We start from the raw sequence: 19,357 nt of genomic DNA, 5'->3' as shown, positions 1-19,357 counted from the left end.
TTTTAAATTATTTTATTTTAAATAATTTGGCCTTTAAAAAATGAAAAACCTTACCTATGTTAAGCAAAGGTTTTTAATATAGTGCCCTCACACCTCTAGCTATTGGCTGGATGCTTAACTCTAAATTCTAGGTTGAAGGGGGGAGGGGGGTGAGGGAAGTCATCTAAATGACATCACGTCTATTCCAGGCAGTCTCGTAAAAGAACCCTTAGTGTTAAGAGATAATGAAAGTACGTGCTACCTATGACTGAGCTAAAATGGTGCCGTGACCTGGCAATTTCTTTTTACTGCTGACACATCCATCCCTACGTGGCACAGAACACCAGCGTTGCCTTCATGTAAATTTAATAGGGTTTCCCTGTCAGTGACACAATCAAATACCGTGTGAGAAGGAGCAGGGGCTTTCAGGGATGGCTCAGAAACTTAATTGTTTTTCCATTTATTTTTAAAATGCAAATTACACTAGTAAGTCAAAAAAATCACTCTGTTAAAAATACATTCAGAATTAACAAACTCAAAAAAAAAAAAAAAGGACACATCAGGATTGTAACTCTTGCCTTCCGAATATTAGGTTTATAACAAAAGCTCAGCCTAGAAAAATAGCATTCTTCACCGGATTTTGAGGAGGATTCAGCTGTACAACTTAGATGTTTTTCCAGATATAATCACACTACTGTGCTCACTGCTCCCAAAAAAAGACCTGTCCACTGATTACTTTTTAGTAGTCAACAACTGTTTTTGAAAAATTTGGTGGCGATGATATAGTAGTGATTAGGTGGTAGCTTGGCTGCAACTTAAAGCAGGAATATGAGGGCTTGTTCTCTGTGCGTTTAAATCTCTATCCATATACATGTCCTAGAAGGTGGAACCTCTAGGTGCATGAATGTACAGTGAAACCTCATTTTAATAGTCACATTAATAGTCACATTAGAGCAGTTTCTGGCATGTATAGTATTTATATTTTAAGAGTCAGAGGACAATACATTAGTAAGTATTTTTCTCATACATTAAACATGCATGTCACTATAAAATCATCGTATGAGGTTTCACTGACATGTTTGCAATTATAGATTTTATACATGTATGTGTATGGACAAACATATACAAGCCACTGAGAAAATTCAAGCACAAGTGCTGGAACCATTTTTTTTTTGTAGTTTATGTTCCAATATCACCTTTGTTCCTTTATCGTTTTCAGATGTAGATGCATGTATTTCACAGACATCCATGCAAACACAGTAATGGGACTGGTTTATGTAGATCTGGGTGGGCTAAGGTCCAAAGTAGGTTAACCCAATACTTGAAACTACATAGAAACCAAGAGAAAACATTGCTCCATGCCAATTGATAACTTTTCAAGTCTCAATTTCACTGCATTTAAGGATGTTGTATCAGTTTAAAAAAAAAAATTGATTTAGCATCTCGGGTGGATCCAAGAAAAAACATGACTCTTCTGAGTTCCTGACAAGCCTGAGCTAATTATGTTTTCCACTAATGAAAACCAAATAATGTTTGAATATATAGAACAAAATTTCCTAGGATTCCAGAATATTCCATAAACACATTGACCTACTATAAGTTTCCAAAGGCATCTTGTTGCCAACTACGTTAACAGCACAGTTTTTCTGCCACAATAATACAGGAGGATTAAAATACACTCTAACACACAACAGATCCCCCAAATACCACAAAGAGATCTCAAATATTTCACCAAGGTAACTATTGCTCCCCGCCCCCCCCGCCCACCCAAAAAATAATCTCGTACGCTGAAGTTAGGAAAAAAGGTTCACCTACGTAGGGTCTTCAATTTGAATTAGATATAAAAGAGTAAACATAGCTAATACATATTCAGTTGGCCTCTGTTGATAGAAATCCACAGCTGTTTCTGTGTTAGTAAAAGACATCTGTAGATACTTATAAAAGCACCTAGAGTGCGACAAATAAAATCAGTGAGTTAAGCCAGTACTGCTCTCTGCTTCCAGTAGGTTAATGAGCTTAGTAGATTAATAAGTTTTACTTTGTCCCACCCAACCCCTTCCGAAGACCACATTTAAGAATTATAAAGATGACGATTATTGTTGTTGTTGTTATTACTGTCACTTGTTTGTCTGTTTTTGGCCACCATGGAGGTTCAATGGTAAAGCACTTTGCTGACAGCTGGCAGTTTTTGTACACAGACACACTGGAGCTGCTGAGCTACGCAGTCTTGTTTCTTGACATGAAACACACGGACTCGAACTCATTCGGAATTAATAGCAGTGTGTTAGCCTAAAGGAAGTGACTTGGGGAGGTCTGCACTGAGACTCGGGCGCACAACTTAGGTGGGTTAAGGCAAGTATGTACGGTATAGCCTTTAGGGCAAACAACCTGCCATTTCGGACTTCGGTTACTAGGTCATCATGGCATGTTTCGTTTGTTTTTGCAATCACATTGCCTACATAGCCGTGGTGCTACCAAGACGTATGGAGTGCAGAAGACAGGGCTCTCAAACTAACGCGCCCTGGGTGACTTCGCAGCTCGCAGAGGCCGACTGGCTGGGCTGCAGAGGAGTTAGTGACGGCCAGCAGTGGGCACCAACACGTCTCCTTAGGAACTTTCCAAAGGCCTGGGAGAAAGAAGCCTACTTTCAGGAAATCCGAGATGGGCATGTCCTGCATGTTTGTTTCAGTTAGAAAGAGGAGGCCAAGTGGAATTAGTATGTGCCTCTGGGTGTGTGTGCGTGTGCGTGTGTGTCCCAGTGTATGTGGAGGCTTTATATTTGTTTTGTTAATATGTATATATACTTAAACTCAGTTGCTTCTTGCTCTTCATAAAATGCAGGAGGCCACTGTGAAACAAGTTCTTTGAAAGGTCCAGGAGCTGACATACTGAAGCCATCTGTATTATTTTGACCTGGGAGAGAGAAAGAGAGAGAGGAAAGATGTTCTTAATCGGGGGGGCGAGGGGGGGAGAGCTCAGCACCTTTTCTCACCTCTCCAAGCACAAAAGCAAGCAAAAATTAAAAAAAAAAAAAAAAAAAGACCAAGCCCAAGTTTTGTTTGAAAAGAGACAACTTTCCTTTCCTTTCCATTTCTTTCTTTCTTTCTTTCTTTCTTTCTTTCTTTCTTTCTTTCTTTCTTTCTTTCTTTCTTTCTTTTCTTTCCTTTCTTTCTCTTTCTTTTGTCTGTAATCTCCTGGATAAAGAGGCCACTTATGATCATTTAAAATCCATTTCTGGGGGCAAATGAAATGAGTAGGTATTGCCGTACAATTAGGCTGACAAATAGAACACAAGGCTTTCAGATGTTACTGATAAGATACCATGGATATTCTCACAGCTTATACTTCAGGGGCCCTGAGTAGAGCTCCACTGGCTACGGCATGTAGGTAAGTGGGAGTCAAAGCACCTGCTTTGTTCAACAACCTGTGGACACGGGAATGTTTGTGTGCAGCAACGTTAAAGCTGTTGTTTGTTTCAAAGAGGTTGACCAAAGTATAAGAAATAAATTAATGAACATTTTTTCTTTAGGGATGGATGATTGATAATCTCAAGAATTACAGGCCAAGAGCATTTGCCTAACTTAAGTGAAGAAGAGAGGACTAATTCAGTGATGGTAGGAGCTGAAACAGGGAGGTGAATGGAAGTCAGGGCAGTGTTTTTGAAGCTCTCGGTCCACAAATTTACTGGGGATGATGGAAGCCCCCCAGCTAACACTGCACATTACTTTTAAGCATTTGCTTTCCTTCTAAGGAACAGCTTTTATTTCTAGTTGCTATAGAATATCGTGAAAGTGCTTGAACTGGCCCATGATGTTAGATTACTCTTATTTTATGAGACTTCTTTATGGCAGGTTGACAGGAAAGGCTACACCCCAAAGGACAAAGACATAGGAGATGTTGGGACCCCTGCCTCTCAGTGGGGGATGAGGTTTATATGTGAGTCGCTTTGGGGTGTTCTACAGAATTTGAATAGGCAATGGCTCTCAAATGAGTGGTTTTGAGGGCTGCCAAGGTGGAAAGCCCTTCATTCAGCGCTGTGTAATGTCAAATCAGAGGCGATGAGCGGAGCACAGAGAACGGGAGGGATGCAGGCCTGTTTGGGAGTCCGGCGGCTAAATAAAAAATCAGGAAATCCAGGGAATGCCAGAGCAAACTCACAGGTCTGTCTAAGAATTTGGAAAGAACAGGGAAATAAGGGCTCAGCAGGCTGATCCCTGAGGGTTGCAAAGCTAACAAGTCCTGTGACCCTCGTTTTCCTTTCTCTTCATCCTGTTTCCTCATCTGTAAAATAAAAATCTTAGTGTTGTAGTATTTGAAGTCCCACAGGGGACGTTTTGTAGAAGGGACAGGAGTAGTATTTTGACTAGTGATTCGTTATAGGCAAGTATTTCTAATTTCTCAATTGAATTTCATTAAACATCACTTATTTCATGAGCCGTGAGACTTGAAACTTCTTGCATACTTCTAGCATTCGCAGGCAGGAAGGAAGAAAACAGTATTTTTATTACTTTTGGTTTGGCATTTAAAATCTTCTGTTTAATAAGACCATGGGAAGTTTTGTCCTCAAGGAATTTAATGCTGGATATTAAATCTGCAGAGTCGCCTCCTTAAAGACAACATTAGAATTACTAATGCCTGATCTGAAACAATATACTTGATGATGCTCAATTAGCATTCTCATGTTATTATCATAGCTAATCCTGCGTATGTGGTTCCACGTAATTTATTATAACTCGATCACATTTATTGATCATCCCTATTGACCAACACAATGAAGTGCTACACGGTAAAGAAATGTTATGCGAGCAATCGCAAGCTTTGTTGATGTTCTGGTCTAATCTTAAGCACAAACATATTGTCACATGTTGCTTGGGTGGCTATTATATATATGACACGTTGCTTACAGAGGAAATCTTTTGGGAATGAAAAATGGTATATTTATTTCTGATCTGACACAATCTTTTAGTAAGTAGTATTGGTTAACACAGCATCATCACTACTAATGATAAGTTATGTTTATTAAGCTCTTACTATGTGGCATGTTTTATGTCATATGTGCTTATAGATTCAGAATAATTATATGAAATGTGTATGCTATATTATTTCTATTTTGCAGATAAGGAAACTTAGGTTTGATGAGAATAGTTAAAGTTGTTAATATAATGCTAATATAAAATTGTATGTCCAAGGTCACAAGGAATTTTATCTCCAGTACTCTGCCTTCAGTAGGTCATCCTAACCACTACTCTTTACTGCTTTGCCATTATTTTTTAATAGAATACTTTACATAAGTCTATAATATAATATTGAGAAGAGTGGTAAAGAATTTAAAAGATCATTTTACTTTTTATGTAAGCTAATGAATCTTCCTGGGAGGCTAGGAGAGGCATGTTCTAAATAGAAAACAACTGTAGTATGAGGCAAAAGGAAAAAAAAAAAGCATCAGAGGAAAAAGAGATTTAAAAATCTTCCAAAAGATGTATTTGAGATACAATCTGAAGGATAGTGGGATTTCATCTTGGGGAAAAAATATGTTTGGTGTCGAGTACTGCACGGACAATTGGAAAAAAAATGTCATATTTGCAGAAAGCAAGAGATCTAGTTTGGTTGGCAAACAAAAAGAGATAAAGTGAAATATCAGACTAATACTGCCTTCAATAGACTATAAGCTTTGGGAGGACAGTAGCCAGTTCTTATTATTACATTTGCTCATTGTCTCCTAGCGTCATCTGCATATGATTGGGAGTCAAAAGTTGTTAAGGGTCCAAGAGAGGAGATAATATTTCAGCAGAATGCTGGGGCCAGATCAGAATAAGCTTGCAGAATAAGCTTGCATGGTGAGGAGTGCAGGCTTTGTTCAGCAGGTAATAAGGATTCATTCACAGTTTGGGGGCAGGGGAGGGCAATGGCCAAAATGGTACCTTGAGAGGATTAATTTGGCAGCTACATGGAGGATGGGATAGAGGTACTAAAATCAGAAAGCAACAGGAGATTTAAGGTAACGAATGCCTGAATCAGGGCAGTGGTTGCAGGGAGACTGAAAAGAAAATGTGTAATGCACTGTTTGCAGAGGGGATGCCTTGAATGACATACAATATTGGCTGAGTTCTGACCTGATAAAGTCCTTTTTTACTAGTGGAGTTACCAAATACTTCCAAAGAAAAATGCAGGCACGATGCATAGATCCTTTCCCATTGAAGGAGAAGCTTACGGGGGCAAGGTGTATAAGGATTACTTTAATCTCTCGGAGGGGAAATAGTCCAAAAATCCATTTATTATCCTACACATTAATGATACTAAAAGGTAAGATGACTCAATGGTGGAGGACAACGACGACAAACACATATCTTCAAAGAGAGAAGCTCACATTTCAAAATGAATTGGAATCTTACTTTCTATTTTGATCTTCGCTTGCAATTCAGCATATCACTTGATGCTGATATATAGAATTTGTTATCAGTTGTTATCCAAGGGAATTTGCCTAAACACAGATATAAAAATCAGGCTCTGATTGTATGTCTGCTCTCTTGAGTGCTAGAGCTAAGGGTCTGATAAATTTCAGTGTTACTATTCTGGCTTAATTTTCACTTTTCACATCAGAAAAATGATACAGAGTATAATTGCTCAGTTTAAAAAAAATTTTAACACTACATATAACTAAGGTTATACTATATATACTAGGGTTATGCTATATATAACTATGTATAACCTGTCATTTATCATCCAAATGAGAATACTTTTGAGAGGAAGAGGAGGCACCAGTAATAACTATACCAGGACAACCCGTGTAAACTGAGACTCTTCTGGAAAAGCCAGAACACGCAGCTTATATATAGTTGCATATAACTACCTCCTATGTTATATCATATTTTCAAATTATACAAGTTTGGGGTCATTCAAATAAGTAGTATATTAATAAAGGCTTTCGAGCTATGTAGTTGATACTTATATATATAAGACTAAAGGTCACTTTAGAGATGGCATTTCGAATAAATTAAATTTTAAAAAGAATTATGAAGAAAATGTCATTAGAATTATCCCAAAGACAATATTAATAGAAGAGAAAATACTGGAAGTATGTAATTGGAGGAAAGCTGCATGCCATCTACTGTGTGCCAGGTAATGTTTACTTAATCATCTTTTAGTATCACAGAAGAATACTCCAAGTAGGATACTTACATGTACATAGGCTGTAGTTGTAAATGAGATGTCTTCTGAGGGCCTTGATAGCCATAAGAATCAAACCCACCTATGAAATCAACTGAAAAGGGACAATTGCTTTCATTAGTTAACTTTTCAAAAGAACTCAACGTTCGCGATCAAGATCTCACACAGATTACTAATATAAACCATTTAATACTCTATTAAAACCAAGGTGACTAATTGTGGAGGAAAACCGATCGTCGTTCCTTCAGGGTAGTGATTTTTTCACCCTCTCAATTGTGAGATTCAATTATTGCTTTACAAGAATCTATTCACTTGGAGAAGAAATTACGTACTCCTCTCAAGCAACCAAGACCTAATTGGAGTAATAAAATTCACTTGCGCAGTAAAGATGCTATATGTCTTTTTGGTGAGTGTGGAGATTTTCTGCAACACATTACAAATGTAAAAAATAATGATCGCTTAAGTGCATGAATCTATCAGCGACTGCAGCACTAGTAATAATATTATACTCTGAGTGTCAAGTACAAGGTGCTATGGTGGAGCCTGTGTAAATTAACTCAACGCGGCTGTCCCTGCCAATATGGGATTTATAATTTGAAATATGCAATCAGAAATAAAGATGTGGGGCAATGTCCAACCAAACATTAAAATGCAATACATACCTAAATATTTTTTTGACGATTTTTTGTTTTAAATTCATGAGACACACACACACACACACACACACACACACACACACACACACACGGGGGGTAGGGGGCAGTGGCAGAGACACAGGCAGAGGGAGAAGCAGGCTCCCTGCAAGGAGGCTGATGTGGGACTCGATCCCAGGAACCCAGGATCACACCCTGGGCGGAAGGCAGATGCTCGACTGCTGAGCCACCCAGGCGCCCCTACATACCTAAATATTTAAGGTACAGTGATCTATAACTAAAGTTACTGTGATAGAGTATATCACCCAAAATGGCTGCAACAAGATCTCCTGTTCCATAGCTGTTACAGGGTGACCTTGACACTCCTCCCATCTGGTGGTTTTGGTCTGTATTCCTTTCTCTTGAACCCAGATAGAGCTTGGTGGCCACTCTGACCTACAGAGTTTGGTAGAAGTGATACTCTGTGACTTCCAAGGCTAGATCATAGAGATGTCATGCGCGTCCCTTTGCTATTTTGGGATGCTTTCCTGGAACACCACTGCCATGCCCAACTAGCCCACATGGAGAGATTAATGGAGACTCCATGGGTATGTATTGTGACCAATGGGCTGGATGAGGTTCCCTCCGATAGCCAGCATCACCACCTAGGCACATGAGCAAGAATGCTTCCAGCCCAGTCATGGAGTCTTCCCAGCTGAGGCCCCTGATATCAGGGATCAGCCAAAAGCCATCCTCCCAGTGCCCTGTCTGAATCCGTATCCACAGACTGGTAAGCATAATAAATGATTGTTCAACACCACTGACTTTTTGGAAGCAGTAGTCACGGCAACAGTAAATACTAAGAGTACTGTTAAAAAGTTTTGTTTTTGTTCTTTCTTTTACGCTCCTGGATATAACCGTTGTGTAGGGGCAGGGATGAAATGGGTAAAATAATGAAAGGCTGGTGATACAGAGGACAGGAAGGAGAAAGAAAGGGAAATTGAGATTGAATTAGGATGCCTGTGGATGTCTTTACTTCTTCTGGAGTCAGAGTCTATTGCTTTAGCTTTGACTAGTTTTTGTTCTCTTTTTAGTATCCTAAATGCTACAGGTAGAAATTGGAGCAAGGGGTGCAATAACATCAAGTCTATGATGTTTGTTTAGTGGGGAAAGCTTTATTTAATAGATTTTATTTTTTGTTTTTTATTTTATTTATTTATTTTTTAAAGATTTATTTATTTATTTATTCATAGAGACAGAAAAAGAGAGAGAGAGAGAGAAAGAGAGAGAGAGAGGCAGAGACACAGGCAGAAGGAGAAGCAGGCACCATGCAGAGAGCCTGACTGTGGGACTCGATCCAGGGTCTCTAAGATTATGTCCTAGGCTGCAGGCAGCACTAAACTGCTGTGCCAACAGGGATGCCCAGATTTTATTTTTTAGAGCAGTTTTAGGTTTATGGCAAAACTGAGCAGAAAGTATAGAGTTCCTACACAGACCCTGTCCCCACATACGCACAACCTCTCCTACCATCAACATCCCACACCAGAGTGGTACATTTGTTGTAACTGTTGAATCTACACTGACACATCATCATCAGTCAACATCCAGAGCTTACATCAGGGTTCACATTTGGTATTTTAAACCATATTTTTAAAATTTTTAAAAAAGATTTTATTTATTTATTTGAGATAGCAAGAGAGCGCAAGCTGGAGGGAGAGGGAGGGAGAGAGAATTTGAAGCAGATTCTGCACTGAGTGCAGAGCCTGATGTGGGGCTGAATCTCATGACTATGAGATCATGGAGATCACGATCCATGATGAAACCAAGCGTGCGCCACTTGGGTGCCCCTCAAGTATGTTTTTTGATGAGGGTATAATGACGTGTACCCACAATGTTAGTCTCATATAGAAGGGTTTCACTGCCCTAAAATTCCTCTGTGCTCTGCCTTTTATCCCTCCCTCCCCTCATCCCTGGCAACCACTGATCTTTTTACTGTCTCCATAATTTAACTTTTCTAGAACATCATATAGGTGGACTCACACAGTATGTAGCCTTTTCTGATTGGCTTCTATCCCTTAGTTGTGTGCATTTGAGGTGCCCTCATGTCTTTTTATGGTTTAATACCTCATTTCTTTTTATTATGAGAATGCTTTTTTGAGGGTGAATTTCTCTTTCTCATCAAAAGTGGAACGGTGTAAGAACAAAGGCCCTGATGTTAGAAAGATCAAGGTTCAAATACTGCTTTGACCACTTTAAGGCCAGCCTGTGTGACCTTAAACAAATCATTTAACATCTCTCAGAAATAGGAATTAAAATACTTATTTCATACAATTAGTGTGAGGATAAAATGAAATAGGGAATGGAGAGCCCTGGGGGAGACATATGGTGTGGAAGAAGAAAATTAAGTCTCATTAAAAAAATCAGGATTTTCTTTTTTTTTTTTTTTTCTCAAGTGAAGGGTTTTATTTTATTTTATTTTTTTGAAGATTTTATTTACTTATTCATGAGAGACAGAGAGAGAGGCAGAGACACAGGCAGAGGGAGAAGCAGGCTCCATGCAAGAAGCCTGATGTGGGACTTGATCCTGGGACCCCAGGGTCACACCCTGAGCCAAAGGCAGATGCTCAACCACTGAGCCACCCAGGGGTCCCCAGGATTTTCTTTATATAATTCTTCTAAGAAAGAAAAAAAACAGGAAGAGTGTATTTTGGGACAACTATGAAACTGTACTGAGTATTTTACAGAAGATGAATGAAGAAAAGGAGTCTCCTTTGTTTTCTGAATTGCCCACATTTGTACATTAGCTAATATAAATGGCACCAGAAGAGCTATCCCATAATTAAGGGGCAACTATATTTAAAGCTTGCTATTTTGAGAAATTATTGTCTATGATTGGAGATTCAGTACAGATAGTGCCTAAATTCCCTTTCATTTGGGTTTGCTGTTGTCAACAATGGGACTTTGTTAGGGACAGGTTTGCTGAGAGGTGTTCATAGCATTAACGTGTCCTTGTTCCAAGGTCCCCCCTCAGTAGGATGGTCCTCACTCTGGCGCTGGAGAATAGGGTGAGCTAGAGTAGAATAAGATCACGGCAGACGTAAATGGTAAGGTATCCTCCACTGAAACGGAAATCTAAGTCAAACTCAGGTTTATTGTTATTATTGGTGTTAGGAAATATTTCCTTGGCTGCTTCCCAGGAGTTTGAGATGGAGAGCAGGAAAAGGCAGATGGTAACAAGCCAAAGACTGAGGAGTGAACCAAGGGGTAACTAGAAGAAACCATGATGAATCTTCAGGTCCAATGGATAGAATCAGGACCAAACATGGAAAACAAAGCTTGAGTTGGGAGCAGTTGGGAGCAAGACATGAGAGAAGGCCAGAAGGGAAATGAGGTGTGTTCTGAGTATGTGTTGGGAGGAGTGTTTGAGCTGTCTGGGACTTGTTCTTCTTAGCCGCGATGTATCTGGTATGGGGGTTGGTAGAGCTGGCTTACAACTCCCCAAGTTAGGGAGGATCTCACTAAAACTGTGGTAGAAGGATTGCCATTGTTCTGCTAATTCAGATCATCTGGAGCCAGAAAGAGGCTCCAACAGTAGGTGACTCAGAACCAACATGAGAAAAGAGGAGGATCCGAATGTAACCAGGATGGATTGTTACCATTGCACTCACGAGGAGGGCAGTCGCATTTAAACAACAATCAAAGGGCATATTCTCTGTTGGGTATTTTATAAACATGCCTGAGTTCACAGCAGAGGAAATTATGAAAGGTCAGTTTCCACATATTTTCATTCTCGCTAATTGTTTGGATGTCTTCATAAAGGCCCGAGGGTGAGGAGCAGACACAAGCTGGTCCCCACTAACTACTACAGTCAATATTGGTGTGATCCATGTAGACAGGCTCAATTCCTTGCACTTTTGCAGATGGTCCTTCACCCACATCTGGAACTCTTTTGGTGTCACATGGGTGCAGAGCAGAAGTAGAAGAAACCATTTCTTTTTCTTCCTCAAAAAATTGAGTCACTGGGGTTTAACTTACATTTTTAGAATACCTTAATACCCCTTTGATCTGTTTTCCTTTTCTTTTACATAATGACATGTATTTAGGCTCCAAGGAGAGTACTCCATGCTGTAAAACTTTTCTGGGCAATAAGGGTCCTAAAAACACCTGACAGGTCCTTTTTCTAAGTAACTGTGATGGCGTCTAGACATTTGGCTCATGGCTCATCTCTGCACTATTTGGAAAAGCCTATTTTTTGTTCCTCGGGAATCTCCTTATTTCCTGAAAATAAAAATAAAGTTCCAGACAATTGCATAATACTTAAGAGTTTCTAAAGCCCTTTTAGGTGATATCAACTATCTTTACAAAATTACTGTGAAGTGGATAGTCTTTCTAGAAAATTTACTCTTTCATCTTCTTCTCATCTCCAACCTAATATTCTAGGAATATTCAGATGTGAACAAGGTTCAAAGCAAAACCCCACCTAAGCTGGTTTTTCAGTGATGGTTACTAATGAGATGTCTTGGTTTTTGTGTATCATATCTTTCAGAGGAGATAAGGTGAGCATCCTTAAAGGTTTAGTTCATTTCTTCTGTGTCTAATAACTTATGCAGGATACCATATAAACATTTAAATGATCCTTTTTCCTGAAAATTACTTATATTCTCAGCCCCATCTCATATAACTCTGATTACAGTGGTGTCTTTCAAAATAAGGAGGCCGGTTTTCTTCATAGCTACTTGGAATATTGCCTGTTATCTGCTTATCAGAAAACGTGAAGGACAGGAATTACTAACGGCCTGAATTAGGATTAGGGGGATGAGAAAGAAAAGATGACCATGAATTCAAGATATGTGGAGAAAGAGGTAGAAAACATTCCCCACACCAAGCTTTTGAATATGGGGGAAGGAGAGGAAAAGGCAAGATTCAATGTTGAACTCAGACATTTGTTGACTAGGAGAATGCTGTTGCCTTTAATAGAACAAAACCAAATGTCAGGGAGTTGGTGCTGGGCTTCATTTGGAAATGTAGTTTGTAAGTGATAACTGGCACATACAAGAGGCAAGGGCCAGGGCATTCCTATAAAAAGCGAAACATAACGTGAACTAGTGGAAGGTCAGGTGGAGACCTGCTGGGATCTTTAGAGATTAGTTTCTCCTGACTCAACCTTATTGGGCTTCCCTGGAATGCATCTATCTCCATCTGACATCCTGTAATCTACTTGTTTCTTTGTTGATCCCATTGCTATAAGGTAAACTGGGTGAAATTTACTGTTTCCTACAGTAGCCCAGAACCCGGAACAGTGTCTTGGCTCCTGGAAGACTGTGTTAACTGAGTGAACTCTCTATAAACTTATTAGGCTGTAAAGAAAAATGAGGCAATCATTGGAGCGTGGAAGATGTTGGTGAAATTCAACTGCTTTTATTCTTTCCTCCTTAAAGCCTTCGATGATGATAATAAAGAGAAGACCCTTTCTGGAAGACCTAGAATGTTAGTTGTTGTGAGATAAAAAGAAAGTTTTTGAATACCAATGGGAAGAAGCCACCACTGTGGTCTTTTTGGCCTAGAGGAGTTAAGACATCATCAGCTTCAAAGTGAGACTGTTGAGAGAGTCATTCATCAAAGAAAGCTATCGAGTGCCACAAATGTTGATAATTGGTAGGAAAAACATTATTCTCAGGACGCCTGGGTGGCTCAGTGGTTGAGTGTCTGCCTTTGGCTCAGGGTGTGATCCCGTGTCTGAAGATCGAGTCCCGCATCAGGCTCGCTGTGAGGACCCTGCTTCTCCTTCTGCCTGTGTCTCTGTCTATATCTCTCATGATTAAATAAAATATATTTTTTTTAAAAAAAGGAAAAACATTATTCTCTTTCTGGCCAGTTTACAGCATCCTTTTTTTCTTTTTTCTTTTTTTTTCAGTTTACTTCATCCTAAACAAAGGTAGACAATGAGGCAGAAGCTGACAAAATAAAATAAAGACTGTGCTTGTTTAATTTTTGCCTCATTGGAGGGATTTCGCCTTTGGTCCTCTGAAGACAACTCGGGAATGTTACCGTTTTCCTTGCAATTGTTACATTTTCTTTCTGCCTTACTTTTCATACCTGCAATATGGGTGTATTTATAGCTACTGACCTATGGAGACACTGGGAGGTCCAATTATTTTAAATTAGTAAATTACCATATCAGTTTAATAACTATGAATTAATAACATTAATAATAGTGGAATTTTAAATATTATTAAGTAAGAGAAAAATGCTTTTTGAATAAATATTCCTTGCTAAAATATATTCCCTGTTGTGAGCTTCCCATTTATTCAAACCTCTTAATCATGAACATTGAGTTCAGTAAACCTAAAGCTACCTTTTTGAAATAAATGTTGGTAGTGAGGCTTTGTCATATAAAATTGTACCCTGGTTATTAATGACAAAGCCACTAGTTAACATACTCCCTTTTGGAGACAGAACTGGAAAAGACCATGAGGGGGAATTTTAAAAGGCAGATCACATAAAACTAAGGCTAAATATTTAGAAGAACTCATTGAAAGACATGAAAGAATGTGTGTGGGCCCATGAAAATAGAGTGTATATACATTATCTCTGCAGGTGAGAATTTCAAGGGTACTTATCTCCAGTTGCACAAAAGAAATTTAGAGCATAACCAACGGTAGGCCAAATTCAAAAGAACTACCTTCCTCCACAAAGACTTACTTGGTGGCAGCAATTCAGCTTACTGTGGGAGCTTGAGGTGTTTGGTCTGGGCTAAAATCCCTGAGTGGACTTTGTGTTATCTTTTTTTTTTTTTTTTCCCCTGATTAGGGAAACACAACCCTTTGCAGGGGTACTTTACCCTGCTGGTGACGTAAAGGTCACTAAAGTGACTGTTACATTACAGAGAGATCCTGACAGACGAAGCGCATATGGAATGAAATGAGACTCATGAGCTAAATCACTGCAGATGCTTCACTTCCTAACCTTGTTCAGGTTCTTCTCAGGGCCCGGTCTTCATGTTTCTCTCTTAGTTGTGTTAGAACCAGACCTTCAATATTTTACACTTGGTAACAAACGCATTTACATACGCCAAAAAATGAGTGAAACCCAATCACTACAGTAATACCGTAGCAGAAGAGATACTTCTTCGGTGAGAACTAGTTTGAGTAACCCCCTTAAGCTTTTGGTTTTGAAAACAGAAAAAAAAAAATAAAGAAAATATTAGTTCCACTTGACAAAGTATGCTGTCTCTCTGCTCTTGCCTCTTTCTGCCTCTTTGCAGTGAAGGTGGTATTTTAGGGGAGATTTGAAGCAACACATGCTGTGTTTCCGCTGACACCAGGATGTTGCTCTCAAACGAGCCTCCACTATTATAAGTCCCACTGGATACAGCAGGGAAGTGATGAAGTAGCGTAAAAATCACAGACTTTGGAGTCAGAAGACCTGGCTCAGGTTGGATCTTCACTTCCTACCAGCATCATACCCACAAGTAGGTCACAATTGCTCTGAGCCTGACTGTTGTCCTCTCTCAAGTGGGGATAATGAAACCATCCCAACTTCACTGGGTTATTGACAGGATCGAGTGTCACGTGCAATACTTAGACGCGTGTATATTAAAGATACACTGTGCATGGATTTGAGATCTCATCTTTCTTTTTTTGGAAGGGATTTATGCAAAGAAAATAATTTAAAATGCATAGTTAGGTTCTTTACTGAGAGGACAAGACCTGGGTGTTAGAATTTACAAACGTATTGTGTGGAATGACACAAGTATTGGGTCATCAGCAGAAGCTGAGGACAACTGAGGTAGGTCTATGGAAACCCTTCAACTGCCCACTCTGTTGGTTAACAGTGGTCTGACAAGCCACGGAAGAGCTGGTGTGACATAATATAGAACAAAGGGAAGATATTTTTTGCCTAAAAAACTACATGGAGCTGAGTTTTCATATTTCTAGTTGTTTTGTTTTGGGAATCGCCTTGTATACTATATACAAGGACAGAGAGGCTGGGACCAATCTCTTGGTCTATGAGGTTTACAGTCTATGAGACGTCAGCCTGTATGTAGGCAAAAGGAACTATCCTGTGGAGTGTGCTAGGATGCAGATCTTGAAAGCTTATCCTGCTGGACCAGGCAGAGAGCATGAGCTCAATGCTTGGTGAAGGATTACTAAGGAAGGAAAAGGTTTACCTGTTCCTCTCAGATTTGGGTAGGGTTGTCAGGAGACGACCGCTTTGAAGGTGTCTTGGCTCACTCTGTGCTGGGCCATTTGGATGGAGCAGATTCCCCAAATCTTTGTTTCATTCTCCCCTGTTCTACTTGCTTTCAATCAGGTAGGCCAGGCCTTCCAGCTGGAATCGGAGAGAGCAGCTATTATGAGATACAGGTGAGCGAGTAGGTCACGGCCCGGCTTGTCTTCTCAGCTGACATCCAGGTGACATGTAGAAGGCACGGCCCGTTTAAATGCAGCAGTTTTCATCAGGGTGCGGGCCCACTTGTGCAGGGAGGCATATTTAGGAAAAGAGAAGAGCCGTGCATGTCTTGCTAATGTCACCTTGGCATCACTTTTGCATCCTCTAGATGCAAAGGAAAATCACCAAACTCTTGAGCCTCAATTGATCATCTTTTCAGAACGACTGTAGCAGTTTCAGGAAAGAGAGTCCAGTGGTTATCCTAGCATTCTAACCGGCGTTTTGGAAAGCTGAAACTAGATTTACTATATTGAGCTCTTTAAAAACAATATTATTCCTGTGTGAATTATGGTGTACATTCGGGTCAGTATGGATTGGGAAGTAGTCCCCTTGAACAAAGGCGCGCCTATTTTTGTCAAATTCTACATATGTCCCTGACGTATCTTTTAGATTTCAGCCAAAATGTCATCTCTTCGGGGAAGAATGTTCTAGTCTTCTCACTTGGCCGAGGCACACGGGGATGCATTCCCACCACGCCGCCTCCTCCCTTTGCCTGAGTTCTCATCAGGAACGACGGTGGGTGTCTGCGTGAGCTGCATCCTTGACTCTAACCATCATGAAGGCAAAGGCGGGATCTGCTTGGTTCCCTGTGACTAACACGTAGCCAACCAAAGAGCGGTTACTTGATCAATATGTGTTGAAAGAATCTATCTTGATTGTCATAGTGAAGCGATGTGGAAAGTATATTTAAACCAGGAGACTTGGGTTCAATTCCCAGGTCTGCCTCTAAATGACTGTTTAATTTAGAGCAAGTCAATTTGAGGGTCCCTCTCCTCAACTGTAAAATGAGGGGATTAAAGCAGCTGATTGCTAATACTGCTCACAGCTCTAGGATCCTGCACGGTTCCATATTTCTGGGGTGAGTTTACAGACCAATGGCAGCAATAAAATATTTAAAATGAGCAAATCTACCCAGGCAGAGTGAATGGGAAAAAAATCAGGGCAAAGGAATTACTTCTCTCTGACTGTTAATACTATGATACTTTAATTTTACTCAGCAAGTTTCCAGGGAGATGAGCTGCTGAGTAGTCTATGCATATACCGTGGAGTCTGTGTAGTATATGCATATTTTATACTTATATATTTACACACAGACATAGCATTTGGAACCTAAGATGTGACGGTTTCCAGTTGGAAAACAGGGTGATGAAAACAAATGTGGGAATTGGGAGTGGGGAGTAGGATTGGTAGGTTTGGAGCCAACCGCAAGAAACACCGTCCCCCCGACTCAATTCACTTCCGAGACGAAGGCGCAAGGATGTGACTCTGTGCTTCCCTTTGCTTTTCTGCTTTTGGGAATTCCTTAACATCAACTTCATTAGTTACAAAGGCAGCAAGCAATCCATATCCAATTTTCTTTCTCATGTCAGGATTGTTCATGTATAAACCAGGATCCTTTGTTGGAAAACATTTGCAATTAATCCCATAAACAAACAAACCAAATATGCAAATCTTGCACCGCCTGCCCCAGCCAACCCCACTGACTCTGAGCCTGACCACCATCCATTATACGCAAAAATGAATTGAAATTCCCACTTTGGGCCTAACCTAATTTTCAAGTGATAATAGGCCTGGATTCCCAGAAGCACGCTATGCCTCTTGATAGCAACATCCTAATTTCTTTCCCTGGTAAATGTTTTAAATAAGATTTTAGCACCAAAGGAAATTAACCTTTAAATTAATTGTAATTATAAAATGCCATCGCTGATTTTTGTCTTCAGTCTAATTACTTTCTATTATTTAAACAGACCTCACCTCCTGCGAGCTTTGAGTTTGTTTCTCCTTCACTTGCTGCCACACAATGCCAACCCATCCTCGTGGAGGCCTCCCCAGCCTCCAAGCCTCCGCAGCGACCTCAGCCTCATTCAAATGTCACGCAGGCCTGAGGGTCAGCCCTCTGCTCACTTAGGTCCAAGGCCCTCTTTCAGAGGCTCCGTGTAAGGCTGCTCTCTGCTCAGATGTTTCCGTTGGGCATCCCTGGTGGCCTTCCCCAGTGCTGCGGGCCTTTTTGTCCTCCTGCCATCGGGGAGAGAGCTAAGCCTGGCCTTGAGTCTCTATTAGGCACTTCCCAAACCCAAGCACAATTGGACATAATGAAGTGGGCACCTGCCAGCATCACGTATCAAAAGGCGAACGTTGAATGTGGAGCCCTCTTGACCAGCAGGCTCTGGAGGGCTTTTAGTGCTCGGTGTCCTGGGCCGGCGCTTTGTCTTGTTCTCATTTGTTCTTTTTCGAGATGGGGCTGTGGGATCCCAGCAACTTTATTTTGTGAGCGTGTGTATCTACACTGTGGTGCTAAAAGCATGCCATTTTCCTGCCACTTAGCCTCTTTCTTTGTCATGTCATTATCAATGCGAGGACAGAGAGATGTGTGAGTCCATTACAGGGGGGCCGCGACCTGCAGAACTGGAAGATGAAGCGGAGTCATCAAATTGGAAGGTTTTTCTTTTAATCATTTCTGTAAATGTCCCCACTTCTCCTTCCATTCATTTGCTGGCTTTCTTTTCCATCGCGGCTGATTGAAACAACCTGAAGAATACCAGACAATGTCACTTCTCCCAGCCAGAAATCTCTTCTGCATGGAACACTTCCTTTATCACACCCCAAAGGGCCTCCTTTTTGCCACTATGCATATTGTCACCTCGACATGATTCTCTAGAAACAAGGTCCTGTTTGTTCTGAATCAACAGAGGGTAGGGAATAAATCAGTTTCCTTCCCCTTCATCTTTGACTCGGGGACATGAAATTTATTTAAAGATGGTTACATGTGTGTGTGCATGTGCCAGGGTGTGTGGATGTGAGTGTGAGTACGTATGTGTGTGGGCATAAGTGGGAAGCAGTGGGGTATAATGGAGGGGGCATAGTGAGCAAAAGGGGAAAATAAGGAGTGACCATTGAGGAATCAGACTCAACTTCCACCTGAAATTTCATGGTTAGAAACGAAGCTCATGTATTTTCCCTTCAGTGACCACAAGAGGGAGGAATGTAACAGTTGGCAGGAAAAAAAGAGAGCCGTCCTGGTTAATGGGGAAGACAGTGAAATACAAAACTGTGTATTTCACTGAGAGGGAATGCTGTTGCCTCTGAGAGAAACTTGGTGTGATGGACAGGAGGCATATGTATACGTC

The 19,357-nt window shown here is 40.5% G+C and overlaps 1 protein-coding gene across 3 annotated transcripts in view; it reads right to left on the bottom strand.

The window, feature by feature from the left end:
- Nucleotides 1-423: 423 nt before the first annotated feature.
- The window catches only part of NKAIN2 (sodium/potassium transporting ATPase interacting 2), a 952,120-nt gene continuing 933,186 nt past the window's right edge, over nucleotides 424-19,357 (bottom strand). For 2 of the 3 annotated variants that reach the window (XM_077902211.1, XM_077902217.1), the window contains exons 6-8: nucleotides 7,159-7,240; nucleotides 6,372-6,460; nucleotides 424-2,892 (exon numbers count right to left, since the gene is read on the bottom strand). In XM_077902211.1, coding sequence (XP_077758337.1) covers nucleotides 6,436-6,460; nucleotides 7,159-7,240 — 107 coding nt within the window. In that variant the 3' untranslated portion in view covers nucleotides 424-2,892; nucleotides 6,372-6,435. The remainder of the gene's footprint in view (nucleotides 2,893-6,371; nucleotides 6,461-7,158; nucleotides 7,241-19,357) is intronic. The other variant, XM_077902223.1, reaches the window with a different exon arrangement.

The sequence above is a fragment of the Canis aureus genome, chromosome 1 (assembly GCF_053574225.1).
Source record: "Canis aureus isolate CA01 chromosome 1, VMU_Caureus_v.1.0, whole genome shotgun sequence".
NCBI lineage: Eukaryota > Metazoa > Chordata > Mammalia > Carnivora > Canidae > Canis > Canis aureus.
The sequence above is the reverse complement of the archived record's forward strand: the minus strand, read 5'-3'. Positions and strand labels throughout refer to the sequence as shown.